Raw genomic sequence first — 21,985 nt, forward strand, 5'->3', positions numbered from 1 at the left:
ATGGCTAGCCCAACTGTAGATGCCGCTGGTATTGCAAAAACGTCCTCCAGTCACTTGAGCACTATTAGCTTGCCACCATTTACCCCATCATCAGCAGCTCAATGGATAAAGCTGTGTAGTTACGCGTTCAACGCGTACTCCATAACTGATGTAGACCAGGGGCCATACTTTCAAAACTCGCTAAGTGAACGTAAGTACTTACGCTCTATTTTATTGTCTATGATTGGTGGAATTTGCTTGAAAGGCCGTCCATGATTGGCTGATGAACTTACGATCTCTTAACTTTTTTGAAAGTATGGGCTCAGAAATGTTATTTACTAATTTCAGCGCTCCCCCCTAACTCACAAGCAGAGCTGGGCAGCGCTACTTTGAAATGTAGCGGCCGCTACCGCTACATGCTCTAAATGTAGCAGGCGCTACCGCTACCGCTACACCCACTAGATTGTAGCGCGCGCTACCGCTACCGCTACAGTAAAATGTAGCGCCTCTACATTAGCCGCTACAATGGCCAAAATTATTTGAAATCTCTAAATATTTATTGTTCTGCTATTGGGATTTACTCATAAACATTTAGTGATAAAACATTTTCAAAACATATCACTGCACCTTTATTGCAATTAATCTAACCGAAATAGTACGGGTTCGATACAGTAAATAAAAGATATTTTTATGTTTTACCTTCCCTTCATGGATGTCTACTTTAATCTACCAATCTCAAAAATTATCCACATATACATATAAAAAATTAATCTTTTATTTGTATACATATATGGATAATTTTCGAAATTGGTAGATTAAAGTAGACATCCATGTAGGGAAGATGAAACATAAAAATAACTCTGTAAAAATAACTGTAAGCAAACTGAAGTTAGGTGGCTGATGTCCGTGATGTGGTCGTGGACATGTGGTGGCAGCTGGCACGGAACAAGAAGAAGTGGTAACTGGGAACAACTTAACAAGTAACAACTAACATGTTGACACTAGTAACAGGCTGAGGTTGACAACATTATACCGAAATTTTTCGTACAGTTTTATTCTGTAATTTATATTATGTATGTATCATGCTGGTTTTTAAATAATATTTAATACTATTAAGTAAAATCTAGAGGCTTTATCTATAAATGTAGCGGTAGCGCTGTAGCGGTAAAACCTCGTATCGCTACTTAAATATGTAGCGGGCGCTACCGCTACCGCTACAATTGCTTAAATGTAACGCCGCTACCGCTACCGCTTCTGAAAATGCAGCGGCCGCTTACATGTAGCGCGCTACTGCCCACCTCTGCCTACAAGCCGACCTACCTAACTTGATGGTAGATGAGCCTAACGTAGAAGGTAAATTTGAGATATTGCGAGACAATTTGATTAAATTAACGAATGTGCCGGAGAGCACGCGGATCAAGTCACTATTAAACCACACTCCGATGGCCGATAGAACTCCCTCCGAATATCTGCGTCATCTCCGCAATGTTGCAGGCACGTCGCAAGACAAAGATTCTCCCTTGCCTAGGTCAATATTCCTAGAGCGTTTACCAATATTCACCAGCTTGCTATTCAATTTGGCATAAATTGAATAGCAAGCTTTCAGGGCGTCAGCGCTGTCTTACGCATCCTAGCGTTGCTAAGCAGGGCAGAGGCGAGGCTATTCTAGATTATACAGGGTGTCCCAAAAAACGGTACTCAACTTTGAATGACTGTAACTCAAAAAGTAATAGAGTTATAAAAATTTGGAAGGTCAGGATTTGTTCCCTATGTTTTTTTGCATCTCTCCGCCAAAAAATCAGACAGATCGATGTAGCCATAAGCGTTTGATAGAACTTTCAGTGGCATGCGCTAAAATCATGCTTGCGCAAAGTTTTAGTAAGATCATTTTGCATAATCATTACGTTGTCTTGACATGTTTTCTTTTCGCTGTTTTTTTTTAATCTTTGGTGAGACAAAAAAGCAATCTTTGGTGAGAGGCAATCATGACAATCTTTGCTGAGAGACAATCATGGCAATCTTTGGTGAGACACAATGTACCGTTAGAAACCACTCTGACAATCATGGCAATCTTTGGTGAGAGACAATCATGGCAATCTTTGGTGAGAGACAATCATGGCAATCTTTGGTGAGAGACAATCATGGCAATCATTGGTGAGACACAATCATGGCAATCTTTGGTGAGAGACAATCATGGCAATCTTTGGTGAGAGACAATCATGGCAATCTTTGGTGAGAGACAATCATGACAATCATTGGTGAGACGGAATTTCAAAACCAGAGATTGCCTCTCACCAAAGGTTGTCATGATTGTGTCTCAACAAAGATTGCCATGATTGTGTCTCACCAAAGATTGTCATGATTGCCTCTCACCAAAGATTGTCATGATTGTGTCTCACCAAAGATTGCCATGATTGTGTCTCACCAAAGATTGTCATGATTGCCTCTCACCAAAGATTGTCATGATTGTGTCTCACCAAAGATTGTCATGCTTGTGTCTCACCAAAGATTGTTATGATTGCCTCTCACCAAAGATTGTCATGATTGTCTCACCAAAGATTGCCATGATTGGGTCTCACCAAAGATTGTCATGATTGTGTCTCACCAAAGATTGCCATGATTGCCTCTCACCAAAGATTGCCATGATTGTCTCTCACCAAAGATTGTCATGATTGCTTCTCACCAAAGAATGCCATGGTTGCTTCTCACCAAAGATTGCCATGATTGTGTCTCACCAAAGATTGTCATGATTGTCTCTCACCAAAGATTGTCATAATTGCCTCTCACCAAAGATTGCCATGTTTTTGTCTCACCAAAGATAAAAAAACAGCGAAAAGAAAACATGTCAAGACAACGTAATGATTATGCAAAATGATCTTACTAAAACTTTGCGCAAGCACGATTTTAGCGCATGTCACTGAAAGTTCTATCAAACGCTTATGGCTACATCGATCTGTCTGATTTTTGGCGGAGAGATGGAGAAAAACATAGGGAACAAATCTTGACCTTTCAAAATTTTTTAACTCTATTACTTTTCGAGTTACAGCCATTCAAAGTTGAGTATCGTTTTTTTGGGACACCATGTATACACAGCACCATTATAGCAGGCTCCTGCGTATCTACATTACTCCGAGAAAATCCATTTATTTACGGCGAATTATCAACTTGAAACAAAACTACTGAGTGGTGTGTTCACCTACTGATCATTATGAATTATTGTATCGCATACTAAATTATTCCTATCATTTGCAGTCACGAAATTACAACACAGTTGAATATCATGACATATATGCAAAGTAATTATTTACCGAACAAAATTAAAAAAAAAAACATTGTTTTCACCAGTAATTGAAGAATATTTCACATATATTTATTAAAATTTGTATCCCTAAAATGACACCATGAAAATGTGTTGCGAAGATGGCCACTAGTGTTGCACTAAATAAATAGAATTTATAGGTCATTGAATTATCATAGATAGAAATAACAACTCATGCAATTTTCAGTAATCTGAAATAGATTACTGGAGTGTGGACCATGTAATTAGTCTCCGTCTCTTTTTAGAGTTTTTTATATGAGTGAATAGTTTAGTTTATGCTGAAATATGATTCGATATACAAATTTTGACTGGAAAACTCAGCAGCATGTATACATTTTTAATCCAACATAACGAATATAGGATAATAAAAATTATCGTTCAAAAAATAACACGTTATTCGGAAGTTACATTGCTGGTTTGGTACTTGCAATTTAGTCGGGGCATTATCTGGGTCGAAAATCACCATAGAAAACACAGATCTGGCAGCAAGTAAATGCGGCAACTTTCGAACCTAGCAACAAGTGAAGGCGGCATTGCGTTCGAAGGTATTAATTTCTTACAAAATTATCTCTTAGGTTGTCTATTAAAATTACCGCATTGCCGCCTGGTGACAAAAGATTTTAAGGTAGGTGCGAGGCTGTGCCCTGTAACTATGTATACTGGAATAGTGAATCAGAATTTTTTGTTCATTTAAGTTATAACTAAATTTATAATTAAAACTATCTTTAATTATAAATTTACATATCCTAATTTATCTTATATGCCTTTAGTTACAATGATTCGCCCTCTGCTGATCACATCGCTTTCGCAAAGATGAAGTTATAAAGAATTTTGTCTCTACAGAATAACGGGGACTCTGGCACAGTCTGGTACACTATATACAGTTATATAGGCTGGCTTAATTTCGTCTAGAATTGTAGGGCAGAAATTGATGTGAGAACAAATATTCATGCAAGACCGCGCGTCATGAGGCATTGGCCGTTGCTGCCGCGCACATCGCACCTGCGCGATCGCTGAACTGCAGCTTGTCGGCTGCGGCCTGGTCACTTGCTCGCGGAATAATAATGGAATTATTCTATACGTTTTATTTGAAATTTTGACAGAGAAAAATTCTTTACTTCGAAACGAAAATGCTTGAGTATTGAAACTTTCTTCATGACTGAAAGCTAATATCCGATGATGGCGACTCGTAAATCAAATCTATTACTTGGAAGCTTAGCCGTTGCACCTTGTCGAAAATTTATCAACAATGAGCTCATATCGACTACTAGTCTCCTTGTAACTCTTTATGCGGATAAGCTGAATGGGTTCAACCACTTCCAACCATATAACTTCAACCTTGCTACGTAATTACGATTGCATTAACTTCCTACTCATTACTACTGAACAATCTCGTGAGATGACTAGTCCTAGCAGATAATTGTAGCCCAATCTGATTTATTTTATTCTCACCTCGACAGATTAATTACGTACCATGACATAGAATGAACGATTAGCAGGTCATTTGTACACGTACTAAGCAACTACACACTTTGAAATGGTAATAAAAAGTTATCAGTAAAAAGCCAACTCCAACATATAAGGTCTTCGAACCGCACGAATGCATTGTGGTTTGAGTGTATTGATTAATCTGTAGAAAGCTGAAAGCGAAGGAAAATAACTTCCAAATAAAATATTCCTTACCTACAATAAGTCCAGTCGCTGTTGAATTATCATGTTTTCGCAGCCTGAAACTGCTTTATTCCAGGCTGTGAACTACAACGCAATCGATAGTAAAGTTTGCAGCTTGCAAAAGATTCTTCCATCATGCGATATAAATTAAAATTGTTATAGAATTTGCGATTTAAGAAGACTAATGGTAATTGAACTTCGCCAAGGAAGGAAAACGCGAAGTAAATTCACCATATCATAATTGAAAGCTTTTCAAAGACAAGCTACATTTTCAGTTAAAAAAAAGTAGAGAAAGCGCCATATCGCGACAATCATAAAAAGTGGACGGTTAATGATTCGACTCGTGGAATTTTCCTTGCGATACGCTCGCCAACGTTCAACTTGAAACTTTGAAGATAAGGAACTTAATCGTGTATTACTTTCTTTAGTAGCTACAATTAAATTAATATCCCCATGTCTCATTTGTTAAGTATTCCACCTGCCAACAATCGGAAAACTCATCATGATATCAATCCATTTCATTCTCGCTTTTATTTAAAATAACGGTCAATTGTTTTAATTAAATTAATTAGTCTTGTCATTGTATCACGTCATTTTATACGGTTCCTACCTCACGTAAGTTTATTTAACTTGTATTCACTTGAATTTTATGTCTAAGTGTCGGAACTCCCACGCCAATACGAATTAATATAGGAACATAAAATAAAAAATGATTTTCATTTAAGACTGTACAAATAATTATCAAGAATTTTAGTTTCCGAAAATTTTGGGAACAGAATCGTGTTTTCGTGGCCTTCGATTCTCTTTTCTAGGAGATATTGGCGAGATAACAACTGCAGGCATTGATAATGATCGGAATATGATAATATGATGAGTTGTTTCTTCTTGTATCCAAGCAGCGATCTCAGCTTATCATCAATATCAGACCATTGACTCGACTGTAACTCCGATGCTTCAGTCGTGCATGAGGCGCAGGTAATGTCACCGCGCTTGTTTCATAAATATTTACGTGAAATAAACAGGCAATTTATATTGTGGTCTCGAACGTGGCTGATGACACCTTTGAGTATATAAATAATCTCGTAGATGATAACCGTGTTTGCAATTTGCTGTGTTAATATTCAATCACGAAACTCTGAAAAACCATAATATATTGTTTGAAAAACTTTAGATATATATGCGTTAGAATACTTATAATTAGAAAGTTGGTGACGAATTTTGGCTGAGTACAATCAAACCCGTTTTTGATGTTTGCCCGATCGTAGTCGATTCAGCGAATATCTCCACGTGAGCAAATTTTTCAGTGCAAAACATATCGAACTTCTTATGATTGAATGCTATAAATAATTTGTATTCATTGTGCGCAACTCTTTCGGGGAAGACTTGCCTTTCCCATATTTTAAACTCATGCTACATTTCACGCGGAAAATGTTTCGAAGGCCCGAACTGTCACAAAAAAATACTGAAGAAAAGCCGTCCGTATATCGAAGATTCACACTTAAAAATGTAACGTTCTCAATTCCACGAAGTTTCAGGATTATTAAGTGAAGAAAATATTTTGAAGTAAGATGAATTTATCGCATTACGAAGATTAATTCTTGCACGCTATTGAAATTGATCATTCAAAGTAACAAGACGTTATTTGAAAAAATATAACACTGTAATCAAATCATGCAAGCTGTGAAGTAAATAACTTACCCTCTTTGAATAACACACAGCTATCTAACATTTATCAAGTTTAAGAGTGCATTGTGAGCTTGAGTTGGCTACGAAGGTAAGAAGAGGTGTCCTCATAGTATCGATTCTTGTCGTCGTCAGATGTGGTTTTTCAGCTTATTGCTCTCCTTACCAACACAGTTTTTTAGTATTAATAAACAGTATCGGCGAACAACTGAAACGCCATTAAAAATCATTTTTATTATTACTAGGGAGTTTCCCGATTTAAATATCGAGATATTCTGCAATCAGCACAAATGTCAACTTCATTTCTTTGATCTCACGTACAACACATATTGCAAGGACGATGCGGCCATGAGTCGCGATAGTTTCCGTCACTTAATTGACTACCAAGGGTGCTGGAGGGAGGGGTCACTCTACCAAGGGTTACGTTCACTACCAAGGGTATATTAGAAATTTTGTTTAGTTTGTTCCATTTATTGGAAATTATGTTCCGTTTTACTGTAACGGAGACCTTAAAGATTAAGTTAGTTTAAGTATTGATTTCAATAGACATAAAGAAGCATCAAGGGCTCAACTTTGACTGGCTTATGTGATACGGAGGTGACTCAAATGGTGTTCTAGGCTACTGTATTGATCGCAGTGACCAGAGTGTGAATTGCATGCCACGTTACTATTTTGGTCTGACCCAACCCTTTCAGACGTCTCTGACGCATTAATTAAACTTGGCAGTATTGCCGGCTTTCGAGCCTTTAACTTTACGCCCTGTGGCGCTTTAACCCTTACTAATTTAGCGAAGTTGGGTCGGCCATTTCACTAATTTACTAATCATTGCACTGTCAAACACCTCTGAACCTCTAAACGGCTTTCTAGCCACTTCTAAATTGACCCCAGTGGTAATAAATTAGAAGGTTAGTCTCGAAATATTTAATCTTAATTTTGCATAAATTGATCAATATATCATGATCCTCATAATGATTAATAGCATATGATACAATAGCACTTGTTCCATCAATCTAATCTTGGTTCGTAACTGTTAATTTTACAGTATAACCTCCGGTATATTCTCGTACGTCGCATCTCTTATGTGAATGTTCTGCGATGTTAAGAATCGGCGACAGGCCTACGGCCTAATAACGCTGAAACCGCTATAATTATTATTATTATTATTATATCCTTGAGAAAGCGTTTCGGAGACAAGCTCCATCCTCAGTTAGAAAATTTAGAGAAAACGCCATACGCGACAATCATAAAAAAGTGGACGGTGAATTTTTCGACTCGTGGAATTTTCCTTGCGATACGCTCGCCAACGTTCAACTTAAGACTTTGAAGATAAGGAACTTAATCGTGTATTACTTTCTTTAGTAGCTACAATTAAATTAATATCCCCATGTCTCATTTGTTAAGTATTCCACCTGCCAACAATCGGAAAACTCATCATGATATCAATCCATTTCATTCTCGCTTTTATTTAAAATAACGGTCAATTGTTTTAATTAAATTAATTAGTCTTGTCATTGTATCACGTCATTTTATACGGTTCCTACCTCACGTAAGTTTATTTAACTTGTATTCACTTGAATTTTATGTCTAAGTGTCGGAACTCCCACGCCAATACGAATTAATATAGGAACATAAAATAATAAATGATTTTCATTTAGGGCTGTACAGATAATTATCAAGAGTTTTAGTTTCCGAAACTTTTGGGAACAGAATCGTGTTTCCGTGGCCTTCGGTTTTCTTTTACAGTAGATATTGGCAAGATAACAACTGCAGGCATTGATAATGATCGGAATATGATAATATGATTAGTTATATCTGCTTAGTATCCAACCAGCGTTCTCAACTTAACTTCAATATCAGACTATCGCCTTGACTGTAACTCCGATGCTTCAGTCGTGTATGAGACGTAGTTATAATGTCACCGCGCTTCTTTCCTAAATAATTGCCTGGAAGAAACAGGCAATTGATATTGTGGCTTCGAACGTGGCTGATGACACCTTTTTGTATATAAATCATCTCGTAGTTGATAATTGTGTTTGCAATTTGCATGCTGTGTTTAGACAATCACGAAAGTCTGAAGAACCATAAGATATTGTTTGAAAAATCTTTAGAAATATGTTACAAAACTTATAATTATTAGAAATTTTTTGACGAATTTTGACTGCGAACAATCGAGCCCGTTTTGTATGTTTTCCCGATCGTAGTCGATTAAGCGATTATCTCCATGTTAGCAAATTTCCAATGCAAACGTGACAAATTACTTATGATTAAATGCTATAAATGATTTGTATGCATTCTGTGTAACTCTTTCGAGGAATACTTGCCTTTTCAATATTTTAAAGTCGTTATGCTACATTTCACGCGAAAAAAATTTCACCGGTCCGAACTGTCACGAAAAAGAATACTGAAGATAAGCCGTCCGTATCGAAGATTCACACTTAAAAGCGTAACGTTCTCAATTCCAAGAAGTTTCAGGGTAATGGAGAGAAGAAAATAATTCGAAAGAAGATGAATTTCTCGCCTTATGATGATTACACACTATAATTGAAATAAATCATTCAAAGAAAAAAGACGATATTCGAAAAATATAATCTTTATTCATGTTCGAAAGACACACGCAGATCAAATGAACAACTCAAACAAAACAACCTCATTAAATAACATAGCTACGAAACATTATCAAGTTGCAGTAGTGTATTGTGAGCTAGAGTTGGCTACGAAGGTAAGAGGAGGTGTCCACATAGGGTCGAATCTTGTCGTCGTCAGAGGTGGTTTTCTGCTTTTTGCTCTCCCTATCAATACAGTTTTTAGTATTAATAAACAGTATCGACGAACCGCTGAAATACCATAAAAAATTATTTCTGTTATCACTAGGGAGTGTACCGATTTAAATATGGAGTCCGCAATCAGCACAATTATCAACTTTTTGTCTATGATCTCACGTACAACACATATTGCAAGGGCAATGCTGCAATGAGTCATGATAGTTTCCGTCACTCTATTCACAACCAAGGGTGTTGGAGGGAGAAGTCATTCTACCAAGGGTTACGTTCACTATCAAGGGTTACGTTCACTAGTACCAAGGGTGCTGGAGAGAGGGGTCACTCTACCAAGGGTTACGTTCACTAGTACCAAGGGTGCTGGAGAGAGGGGTCACTCTACCAAGGGTTACGTTCACTACCAAGGGTGCTGGAGGGAGGGGTCACTCTACCAAGGGTGCTGGAGATGTTTGATGGGTGCCTGTTTTTTGTTGATAGGGACCGCTGGCCATTTCGTTGAAATTGCGCTTCTTTTGTACCATGAAAATAAATCCAGTCACAAAGCGCTTGTGTACCGTACTGCAATTCACGTTTATATTTCGCACCGATTTATTGATCAAAAGTTATTCTAATCCATCCATAAATTGAGAACCAAGCTCAACTTATGAGTATTTGTTATGAATTCTATAAGGAATTAGAATATTTTATAACCATTTCATAATTATCATGCATGAAATAGGGCTGTGGGTTACAATTAACAGACTTTACATTGAATCGTTGCGAGTTGATCTGATGACGTCAGCTGGTGCGGGCGTCGGTATAAAATACGCTGTCATATTGTGACACGAGGTGTGGGTTGTGGTGAATTGTCTCAGAATTGAAGAATAATGATGAGCCAGGGGTGATGATGAATCAATAGTAATGACGAGTTAGTAGTTGATGATTTGCTAATGATAGTGATGAGTTCGTGATATAAAATGTTGTGTGCTCATCGAATTTTGCCATAATCTACACTCAGGGATCGCACAATTCTTGTTAGCAAGACGCGTGTCGTGTCACAATTCTTGTTAGCAAGACGCGTGTCGTGTATACACTCAGGAATTGCACAATTCTTGTTAGCAAGACGCGTGTCGTGTATACACTCAGGAACTGCACAATTCTTGTTAGCAAGACGCGTGTCGTGTCACAATTCTTGTTAGCAAGACGCGTGTCGTGTATACACTCAGGAATTGCACAATTCTTGTTAGCAAGACGCGTGTCGTGTATACACTCAGGAACTGCACAATTCTTGTTAGCAAGACGCGTGTCGTGTCACAATTCTTGTTAGCAAGACGCGTGTCGTGTATACACTCAGGAATTGCACAATTCTTGTTAGCAAGACGCGTGTCGTGTATACACTCAGGAACTGCACAATTCTTGTTAGCAAGACGCGTGTCGTGTCACAATTCTTGTTAGCAAGACGCGTGTCGTGTATACACTCAGGAATTGCACAATTCTTGTTAGCAAGACGCGTGTCGTGTATACACTCAGGAACTGCACAATTCTTGTTAGCAAGACGCGTGTCGTGTCACAATTCTTGTTAGCAAGACGCGTGTCGTGTATACACTCAGGAATTGCACAATTCTTGTTAGCAAGACGCGTGTCGTGTATACACTCAGGAACTGCACAATTCTTGTTAGCAAGACGCGTGTCGTGTCACAATTCTTGTTAGCAAGACGCGNCATCGGCCACCAGCTGGCGCTGCACCTGCACGGCGGCGTGAGTTACCCACGTGTTACCCAGACAGTCTAAACCCAATTCTCGGTACTGCAAGCCATTCTATTACATATCTTGCATCAATACTGCATTTAATTTAGACATTTTGTCCTCCCCGTAAACCCAATCACATTCTCGGTACTGCAAGCCATTCTATTACGTATCTTGCATCAATACTGCATTTAATTTAGACATTTCTGTCTTCCCCGGCTTATATTTATTTAACCATTAATGACCAAAATTAGCCTGAATTTATTCGTGCCCCGGGCAGGGCCTGCGGGTGTTTGCTCTCTGCCTGCGTGAGGGGGAGGGGGAGCCTCTATTTCCTTAAGGGTTTTGTTAAAATTTTCCGACGGGCAAGCAGGCGGCCTATAGACTATGGCTACGCAGAGGTCAAGTTTTTTTATGTGAAGTAGTACGTGTTTAACAAATCCGTCAGAGTTTCCAGATTCCGATCTCAATTCCACCGTGCTTCTTGCGAGGGAGTTCCTGGGTTGCTGCGTCTGCTGCCTCCTGGTGGTGAGAACTTGACATCCCGGGGGCTGGGGTGAGGTGATGGGGGCTGGGGTGCTGCGTCTGCTGCACCCTGGTGGTGAGACCTTGACATCCCGGGGGCTGGGGTGAGGTGGTGGGGGGCTGGGGTGCTGCGTCTGCTGCCCCCTGGTGGTGAGACCTTGACATCCCGGGGGCTGGGGTGAGGTGGTGGGGGCTGGGGTGAGGTGGTGGGGTATCATGGGGTAAAGTACCGGTGCCCGGGGGTTATGGTGACATGCTGGGCAAGCTGTAAATTTATGTTATATATAGATTCTGTGGGAGGCCAGATTTGGACCAATTAACGCCAATACCACCATTATTGACAAATATTAGTTATAAATTAAATATTATTGGCAAATATTAATTGCAAATTACATGTTATTTACAAATTATACTTGATTATCACTAATATTAGATTATGTTACTGAACTTTGAGCCAACGTCATTGTCGTGCCGTCACATCGACGTCAAAGAATATTCAATTATTGTTTCTTGCACTACGTTATTTTGCTCGTTTAGGACCTTGATATCAAATCGCGACGTCACGTTGAGAAAAGATATTGAAAAATACATGGATATTTTGGTAGTTTGTGCACTGCCACCGACACGTTCCAGTTTTATGGTTCCATTAATCATACGCTATTAACACTGGATTAAAGCAATTTACGAAGCTGTACAAGTATACATCTTCTTTCGAAACCAAGCGTACAATTGAATTGAAATTTTAACTTGAAGAACAAAGTTTCATCGTCATTCAATGGTGGAGTAATGATGTACGTTCAAAAATTAAATGGTTTTCAAATCCTAAAATTGGCATTTAGATCGAATGTAAATGTTGAATGGCTGGTGACTAATTGATCAAACTTGTATTAATCGACAACTGAAGTTATTTCAAAGTCGTTATAGCGATTTTGTTATCCTCGCAGAGATTGTCTAATCAATTTTGGTTAGTTAAAACTGCAATCTGAAGTCATATAGTAATTTGTTGTTTCATGTGATGCTGTTTCACTGTCAGATGACTGCTGGATATAACTATGATCGTGTCGAAGTAATTGAAGTAAAATAAGCAAACAAAAATATCTATGAAGTTTAGACACAAATCATAAACCAGACTTCCATGGCAGAGCCCGCTGGCAACAACGAGCAATGATAAGTGATGTATTATGCATAATTAATAATAATAACAATATCTCGTAATAGGCGACAAAAATTAATACGTAACCCAGAGGTGCTGTGGGGGTGGTTAATAACGCAACAACATACAATGATAAATGATGTATGATAACGTAACCAGTGGTGCTGTGGGGGGTGGTTAATAACGCAAGAACGTACAATGATAAATGATGTGTGATAACGTAACCAGAGGTGCTGTGGGGGGTGGTTAATAACGCAACAACGTACAATGATAAATGATGTATAATGCATAGTGAATAATAATAATAATATCTCGTAAAGGCGACAAATGATAACGTAACCCAGAGGTGCTGTGGGGGGTGGTTAATAACGCGGGCCTGGCGACGTTCGGTGACCTGGAGTGGCTCTCCCTGGACGACTACCGCCGCCTTTACGAGGTCAACGTCCTGGGCATCGTCGCAACCTCGCAGACGTTCCTGCCCCTCGTCAGGAAGGCTAGAGGTAGTCGTCATCAATTGGAATGTAGGAATATTTGTAGGTATGTTCGCAGGAATATTTGTAGGAATATTTATAGGGAAATTTGGAGTAATATTTGTAGGAATATTTGTAAGAATAAGTAGGAAGTCACGACAGCCCAGGTTCCTCGCTTCCACTTGCCATGTATACTCGATGTGGTCATAAGAACGATACGTAGATGACATCCGTCGGTGCAAGCGTGACAAATTAAACGTGCGCATTGGTTATGAAATGCACTGTTCCAGCTTTCGAATTAAATTGTGTCCACTTAATGTAATGCTTCTACATTAATAATGTTTTTTGTTTAATTATATGTTATTATATGTTAATTTTTTTCTAAAAAAGCATTTTTAAATTTGTGAATTCTGAAATTTGCACTTTGTATGTGGTTTGCATTTTCCAGTAGCAGAATTCACAGAAATTTAGTTCAAGTCTGTCAATATTTTGAAAATAGGGAATAATGTATAGAAAGTTTTGCACTCTCAATAATCAGCGTAATCCAATAACACATAATTACTACATATAGGCCATTCTTTATAATAAGAGATATCAAATCTGCGTAATCAATTACAGTATCATTACTTCAAGCAGGCTGGTCATATCACGAACAGAGTTATATAATCAGCGCATTTCATTACATAACGTAACTTCAGGCAGACTGGTCATATCATGGACAGAGTTATATTATCAGCGTATTCCATTACCATAACATTCCTTCCAGCAGGCTGGTCATATCACGGACAGAGTTATATTATCAGGGCATTCCATTACCATAACATTGCTTCATGCAGGCTGGTCATATCATGGACATAGTTATATTATCAGCGTATTCCATTACCATTGCATTACTTCATGCAGGCTGGTCATATCATGAACATAGTTATATTATCAGCTTAATAAATTACCATAACATCACTTCAAGCATGCCGGTCTTTCCATGAGAAGAGATGACCACAACTTGTCACCGGCCGGGCAGGTCGCGTTGTGAACATCTCAAGTCTGCTGGCCCGCTTCGCGGTGCCCATGCGGTCGCCCTACGTCGCCTCTAAGTATGCTGTCGAGGGCCTCAGCGACTGCATGAGGTTTGCAGTGAGCATTGATTTTAATTTAGGGAAATTGTTTATGCAGCTTGGTTCATTATTACATTCTAGGCAAGAGACTCTGCCTGAAGTAGGCCATTAATGTGGCATTACCTTAAATTTGGTTATCCAATTATTACAGCGTGGCCGTTAGAAGTGCAATACCATCCCAAATAAAAATTAAGGGTGGCGCATCGAAAATTATTGGCGGCGACGGTAGATTACAGGTGGCGGAACGGTGGGTCTTCCAAAAATTGACAATAAAAACCAATAAATCGAGAGGGTGGCGAGTATAGGTGGTAGTCATCGATGAATCATCGATAATTTATAGGATCTGAATCATCGATGAAGCATGGCAGGTAAATCTCTTGTAAGCCACCTCTAACTGTTTGCCCAAACTGCGCAGTGCACGAAGGAATTTGTCACTGTGATTTATTCAACGTAGAAAAGAGTTATTGGGTTGCGGTTTATTCGAGATCCAGACAAAACCATGAATTCGTTCCGCTTGCTTGGCTTGTAAAATTTTGATTCAAGTAAATTTAGCGAAAATATAGCGTGAGTTCGGTAGGTGCGAGTAAAACTGACAGACAGTTGAAGGGTATTCACATATTTTTCATGCCAAAGTGAAGCAACTGGGCATGCATCAGACTGCTTCTGATATAAATTGTCCGATGAAGAGTGGAAAATTTTGTTGCGATAATAAAATTTTCCAAAAGATGATGGTGAATCCAACTTTTCATGTTCACCTAATATATTGCGTAAATTTATTGCGAATTTTGAGTATGCGCCAACTTTATGTGCTTGAAATATTGCGAACAATTGAGACTAATTAATTGTATCATTAAGTATAAATAATATGGTTCAATTATGTGTGTTTCATAATACTTATATTACTCTCAAGTTGGCGCATTTATCTAAAGCCACGTTGACGTAGTCGACAGCGGCTCGGCATCTTAAAGCGCAGCGAGCAGGTATACGTGTACACCTTCATATCTGTTGGGTTGGAGCGCGTTGGCGTTGAGCTTCTTCCTCATTAAATCGTTTACACGTCCTACTTGAAATATGTGCTTTCCGAGCAATTTGCATGCCAAAGTAGTATCCTCTTTGCGCAGAGGGATACGAGTAAGAATTCGATTTTCTATCGCTGACTTCGAAAGTGAAATTTCCTTACTTTGGGGAAATTTTATTAAACAGTCAGATGATTATTTTTAGTTTACGTCCACATTTCTAATAAGTGGTGTCGGTGTCTTTCCTACGAAAATTATTAAACATTAGGCCAGAGAAAAATAGTGACACGACGTGACGAAAGTATTTCACGCCTAACATTTCAAAATCATTGAGTGATGATTCGCTAAAACACGCAAGAATATTTCTGGCGAAAATATTTCGAATCGACCCGCAGTTAAAATTAGTGTAATGAATTATGCAACTTCGATGCTTATCAAGCATTTTCCCGTAGCCCTTACTCTGAGCTGAAGCATCGTTCGTTTTGGATAAACGAAGTATCTTTCAGGGGCTGTTTTCTCGAGTCTATCAGCATGTTCATATGCAATGGCTAATGGAACCATCTAATCATCATGGTGGTAGCATTAACTTCTACCATTTGATGAAATTATATTTGCAATACTTATATTAAATATTTTAAAATTACTCAACTGTCATGTCCTGTCCGATGGCTCAACGGTAGAGGCTTGGCTTTGCGTGAAAGAGATCGGAGTTCGAATCCTGCAGGCAGGGACTCTTCCTCAAGTCGATTTCTCACGAGGTATTTGTATGGGACTCTGAAAATTTGTTCCTGCTTCATGTCTGACATTGCTACTAGTTCTGCCAGGGTGGATTTTCTTACGTAGTACTCAGAAAATGATCGTTTGAAGCAACATCGTAAATGCAAATGCATCGGATGTGTGATAACCATGCCTCTCGCTCTAGCTAAAGGAAAAATTGTTCGACTTCATTTTAAAGATGGCCATCGGTGGCTCATCGATGTGTCACCGGTGCCAATGGGCAGTTTTTGGCGGAAAAAGAGTTTTCCGGGTGGGGTGGCCATAGGCAGGTTATAGGTGGACACGCCATCGAGTCCGCGTTGGTGCGCCATCGGTGCTCTCCCTATAATTTCCACCTATAGTCACCAATAATCGTCGTCGTCGATGCTCCACCAATAATTTTTATCTGGGATACACCTCTCAGAATTAATCATTGAACATTTTACTACATCAACTAAAATGTTGATTCCAACAAATAACATACTGACAATTGAGTAATAAGTATGTCACTGTACCGAAGGTGAAAAAAACTCTGGATAAACATATAGAAGAAAATAGTCTAGGTACAACCGTCAACAAATGAATTCATGATTACTGTTCTTCTGATTAATCGCAGCTACCATGAATTAATATAGAAATACTAAAATATTCCACCTAGTCAAATATGTGTTGGATTGAGTCTGAGCGAATCGTCTAAACGACAGGTACGAGCTCCGGGACTGGGGGGTCAACGTGAGCATCATCGAGCCCGGCAACTACATTGCAGGTGCTCCAAATTTCCTTGTTAAATATTATAAGGACTTAAAATAAATTGTACCTGAAATAGGTGTGCTTATTCACAAGGAATATATGAGAGTTATTCCGCAAGATTTGTTCATCTGTACAACGGTGTACACCGAAGGTTTCTTCCAGGCTTGTGAGCTGTTGTTCAATAACCACGTTCCGTCACAGCACCCATTACCACGTTCCGTTACAGTGCCCATTATAGAATATGAATTAGTGTTCATCCCACATATAGCACCATGAACCATGCCATCATTTCTCATTCCCCAAACGGCAGAACGCTGCTTCATATTGCGCTGCTGACAACAGCAGAACGCTGCTTCATATTGCGCTGCTGACAACTACAGAACCCTGCTTCATGTTGCGGCCTGATGCTAGTAATACTCCCCTGCCCCCTCCACGCGCCGCAGGTACTAACATCTTCACGGCGGCGGGGGTGGACGCGACGGCAACGCGGCTGTGGGAGACGATGGGCGAGGAAGTGCGGGCGCTGTACGGCGAGTCTCTCTTCTGGCGCCGCGTGGCCGTCATGAAGAAATACGCCGACGCTGGGGTAAGAGCCCGCCACCCCAACCCAACTTAGGGTGTTGCCAGGTGGCTGATACACCATGAGTGTAGCGTCTTGTATAGGGGCATGGTTGCTAAGTGTATGGACCGAGGTATGGTTGCCGGAGAATGGTTGCCAAGTGTATGGTGGCCGACGTATTGTTGCTGTGGTATGCTTGTTAGACCTGCCTCAACACAGGAACGTTAATATGAAGCTTGGATTCTGGTGGTGGGAACTTGTGCCTGTTTGTTGTTTAATATTGAATCATTCGCTCAATAACTCTTAAATCGTTTAAGGCAATAACTTTTTTCTACCATAGACAATTTCGTACAAAATTCGGCGTTTCCAAGATATTGCGGCCAGCAGCGGTCGTGGCTGTACGGCTTGTTGTCGCACGAATTATATTGGCCCGGCTCATGTCCTACATATCAACTCTTGACGTCTTTTCCCACTCTCAACTCAACTCCATTTAATATTTTTAAATCATTTTCTCCTTTTCATTTGACCGTCTGTACACTCCTTCAGTCCAAAAGCACTTTATGTTCGATAGTCCTTTAGTTCAACTGTTCTTACTTTCCTCTTGCCTTTCTCGCTCTAGCTCTACCCCCTGCCACCATTCTTGTCCATCAGTTCCCCCTGCCCAAATGTCCCAGTCCTGTCCACCAGTTCCCATGTCTACCAGTCCCTCAGTTTGCCAGTCCTCCTTTTAAAAATATACACCGGCTCTCCCGTTCAGTATACACCGGCTCAACCGTTCAGTCATCAAGCCCTTTTGACATACATGTCCTTCATATATTTGTCATCCCTTTCCCAATCCTACTGTTTATTAGTCATCGCAGTCCCCAAGATTAGTTCTTAATTTCGACCAATCTACCCAGTCACGTCTGTCCACCAGTTAACTCTTCACAATTGCACTCCACGTGTCCGTCCGAAAACTTCTGTCCAACTACACTCATTACGTGTCAGCATTCTGCCCAACTGCACTTCATGCGCCCGTTCATTCTACTTTATCCAATCATTTCATCGGTGTTAATTCGTCATTCTCTGTCAACTGCCTCTATTTATCAACCCCCGTTTCCTGTATCTAACTGTACATGTACACTCTTCCTCCCTCAGAGCACGGACCTGACACCCGTCCTTCAAGCCTTCGCATCCGCTCTGCTGGATCGCTGGCCTCAGCCACGCTACCAACCCGCCGACCTCTACTTCAAGACGCGTTGTCTTGTGGCCACACACGGGCCAGAGTGGTTGTACGATGCCCTCTACATCAGCACTCCTAAGTAGCATGGCTCTATGGCGCCTCTATATCACTACTGTCAAATAGTATGGTTCGACGACATTCTACATCACATCACCATTGCCGAGTAGCATGGCTCTATGGCGCCCTCTACATTACCACTGTCAAATAGTATGGTTCTACGACATTCTACATCACATCGCACTGCCAAGTAGTATGACTCTAGGACACTTTCTACTCCACTAGTTCAATGTATTGCGGCTCTACAGCGCTCTCTGCACCATCTCTCTTAAGTTTGTGGCTTCACAACGCCCTCATCACCATTTTTTAAACCACTATGCAGCAACTAAACTGGGTTTTGAGTCCCCGACAGAGTTAAAAGTATGGATTTATACATTTCGTACGTACTGTGTCTAATCTTATTATTTGCTTGGCTCAGTAATTAAAATTTAAATATGTCAATAAAGTTTCATGTAATCTACGATATATTAGGTAGTCCCGACATTAGTAACGTATGAATTAAAATGCCCCATCATTAATTTCTCTCCCTAATTTAATTTTCTGAATTAACCTGCAATATCTGCGGCCATGAAATTCAGCGTAGCTTCAGTCAATTCCATGGTGCTGCTAGTGCTCAATCGGAGCGCAAATATACAAGATGTGTCTAAGGATACCAATTTTTTGAAGCTTCTTAACCGTCTACCGCCGTATGTTATTCTCCGGGAACATACCTTTCAACTTAAATGATTCGTGAACTATTGACTGTAGCAACCTGAAGACGTTTGTACTCAACAGAGAACATTTTAAAGTTATCGTACTTGGCAGTAAATCAGTGCAAATCATTTTGCTCTCACTAGCAACGTATCCTTTTTGGGAAGTAGGCTTGTGATAATATTGCTCCGGTTACTCATGTCAGACGGTAGAGGGTTAATTTAGAACCGGCTTGGGAAGCATTCGAACCTGTCTGTAGTAGCTTCTGTGGTATAACACACGAGTCCCAAATTACTAAGCCTGTTTTGAGTTGATAAAGTCTTAAGTAGATAAGAAGTACAAAATGTTACTCAAGATTCATTTATCGTTCCCACCTCAATTCCTTTTCCATAAACCTCGAGGTTGTGAGTGACAAGCATGGAAAATAAATCCACACATCTTTACGAAAATGGAGAGATATTATCATGGCAAATGAAACGTCAGTTTGACCGAAGACATCCGCTGGATTCTCTCAAGTGGCTGGCATCCAGGAGACAAATGCACCAGTCTTTTCTCTCTGCCTGTCTGTGTTACCATTAGTTACGTAAAGATGTCGTCTAAGTAAATTCATTTCATCAGGTTCTCTCTCATGTTTTACCTGTTATAAGCTGCTGTATGACCATGAATATGCGGAATTATTCCCTGTTCACACTAAAGAGAAACCATTTAAGAGACATGCAGACTACAGAACAAACTATTGAATACTTTGAAATCAGTTCATCAAAATTAGGAAAATCCACCTGCTCACAATGTTGCCTCGCACCAAAAAATAATGTTTAATCCAGTGAAAATCAGACGAACAGTTTTTAAACATTAGGTACCGGATAATATATAACTCCTGATGAGTAACCTTTTGGGGAAGTCTAACTGGAACCTTGACATAATTACTAAAATTAGTAGTTTCCAAGTTTGTACATATATTTTTGCGTAAAATTAAATGAAACGGATAAATAGAAATTTTAATGGCGATGAAATGTGTTTGTCCGATTTGATGAGACTCAATCATCATGCCAACTTCCGCTTTATTTTTGAATTGAACGTTTCCAAGTTGGAATTGACTTTCAAGTTGGACTTCAACGATTAAAAAACTGACGATTAATTTATATTCTGAACAGATTTCATAAGCTATTTGTTACAAAAGGTCTAATGGATACAATATGATTCTTAGTCAATAGACCTAGAAGGTAAGCAGATGGTTACCCTTTTAGCGGGCTCACATTTCGGGATAAGATAGTGTACACTGTACTTGGACTACACGGACAAAATATGCTCCTCGAAGCCAGAGATCTCTGCATTTTTACCATCGTTGCTTTGTTAATTCTACTTTTTTGTAACAACGACAACGAGGACCGTTTATCTCCTCAATTACTCATGGCGGTTCTACTGACAGGTGACGCTGACGAAACTATCGCAATGCATCCTATTTTCATCGGCTCAGCGTCCAAGATGATCAGGGTACAGCAGCAGGTCACAGAACTCGTCCAAAGACAACGCAATAGTTTAAGTACGCAGAAATATTCGAAGATTTGAATCATTCAATATCAACAGTATGACATGACCGTTTCGGTACGGAAGATCATAGTATTAACTGAAAATAAAATATTTATATATATGAGGTTCGGAACGTCGGTAACGTATCTCCTTTAGATCCAGCCGGCCTTCAAGGAAGACCCAGGTTTGCAGGCTGAAGGTTTAGCATCAGACTCGACTTTCTGTTTATCTTCGATCTTCTTTTCGGTGGCATCAATACCTTTTTCTTTAGCTTTCTTCTCACTCTTTACCGATTTACGTTCAATTAAGCCAATCACCAATGGGTCTTGATCGGGTTCCATTTCAACGCCATCGACGTTTGAGTGAATTTTCTTCGCAGACTTTGCTTCACTGCTTCGTGGGTGTGACTTGTTCCCTCGCGCAACTCTATCCCGAGATGGAGTGCTTTTTTCTACATGAAGGACAGATTGAGTCTGATTTTCGGTTACGAACTTCTCGGCACATCCATCATCAGGCTCGAACGCTGCGTTAGTTTGACCTCCTGTTGCACTTTCTTTGTCAGGATGGGAAGAAAGCGGAGGCTTACTCGTTTCATGTGCAGACGACATCGTTTTATCATTTCCTTCAAGAATGATGTTCGACTCTTCTGGCGACCGACTGGCCTCTAGGGCGTTAGTTTGACGATCATAAAAGCCTTGGGTCACTTTTCCGAGGTCAGCTAGACGCTGCAGCTTCCTCCAGCCTATAGCTTGACTGCGCAACTGGAAATGAATCGAAACGGCGAAAATAAGTGATATTGTGAGAAGCGAGGGATTGAAATAGAATGACAGAAGAAAACAAATGTTATCGTAAAAGTTACTTTGGGTCAGACAACCGTAAACGCACATCAAAGTTACCTTGCTTCATTTATATGGCATTTTCTCCATAGACCTACCGAAATCCTTTTTGCCAAGTTTAAACAATAGTAAATTCTATAATTAACTGGGAC

At 39.8% G+C, this 21,985-nt stretch overlaps 2 protein-coding genes across 2 annotated transcripts in view; one reads left to right on the forward strand and one right to left on the reverse strand.

Annotated features, from left to right (window-relative positions):
- On the forward strand, window positions 1-20,221 carry LOC108667113 (D-beta-hydroxybutyrate dehydrogenase, mitochondrial). Its single transcript, XM_018154098.2, has 7 exons — window positions 1-28; window positions 11,761-11,829; window positions 13,177-13,332; window positions 14,324-14,429; window positions 16,894-16,955; window positions 17,383-17,525; window positions 18,636-20,221. The coding sequence occupies exons 1-7, from the start codon at window positions 1-3 to the stop codon at window positions 18,801-18,803; spliced, it is 732 nt and encodes a 243-aa protein (XP_018009587.1). The 3' UTR covers window positions 18,804-20,221.
- LOC108667124 (transient receptor potential protein) overlaps window positions 19,824-21,985 on the reverse strand; it is a 16,332-nt gene continuing 14,170 nt past the window's right edge. Inside the window, exon 19 of the mRNA XM_018154110.2 lies at window positions 19,824-21,758. Within this exon, the coding sequence (XP_018009599.1) occupies window positions 21,150-21,758 (609 nt within the window). The 3' untranslated portion in view covers window positions 19,824-21,149. The remainder of the gene's footprint in view (window positions 21,759-21,985) is intronic.

The sequence above is a fragment of the Hyalella azteca genome, unplaced genomic scaffold (genome assembly GCF_000764305.2).
Source record: "Hyalella azteca isolate HAZT.00-mixed unplaced genomic scaffold, Hazt_2.0.2 contig7647, whole genome shotgun sequence".
Classification (NCBI taxonomy): Eukaryota; Metazoa; Arthropoda; class Malacostraca; order Amphipoda; family Hyalellidae; genus Hyalella; species Hyalella azteca.

Bases quoted from the DNA above. Each gene is read 5' to 3' on its own strand.
- LOC108667113 (XM_018154098.2), top strand. From the start codon at position 1: ATGGCTAGCCCAACTGTAGATGCCGCTG. The intron at 29-11,760 runs GTATTGCAAAAA...CCTGGTGGTGAG, and splicing joins CCCAACTGTAGATGCCGCTG to ACCTTGACATCCCGGGGGCT. The intron at 11,830-13,176 runs GTGAGACCTTGA...AACGTAACCCAG, and splicing joins GCGTCTGCTGCCCCCTGGTG to AGGTGCTGTGGGGGGTGGTT.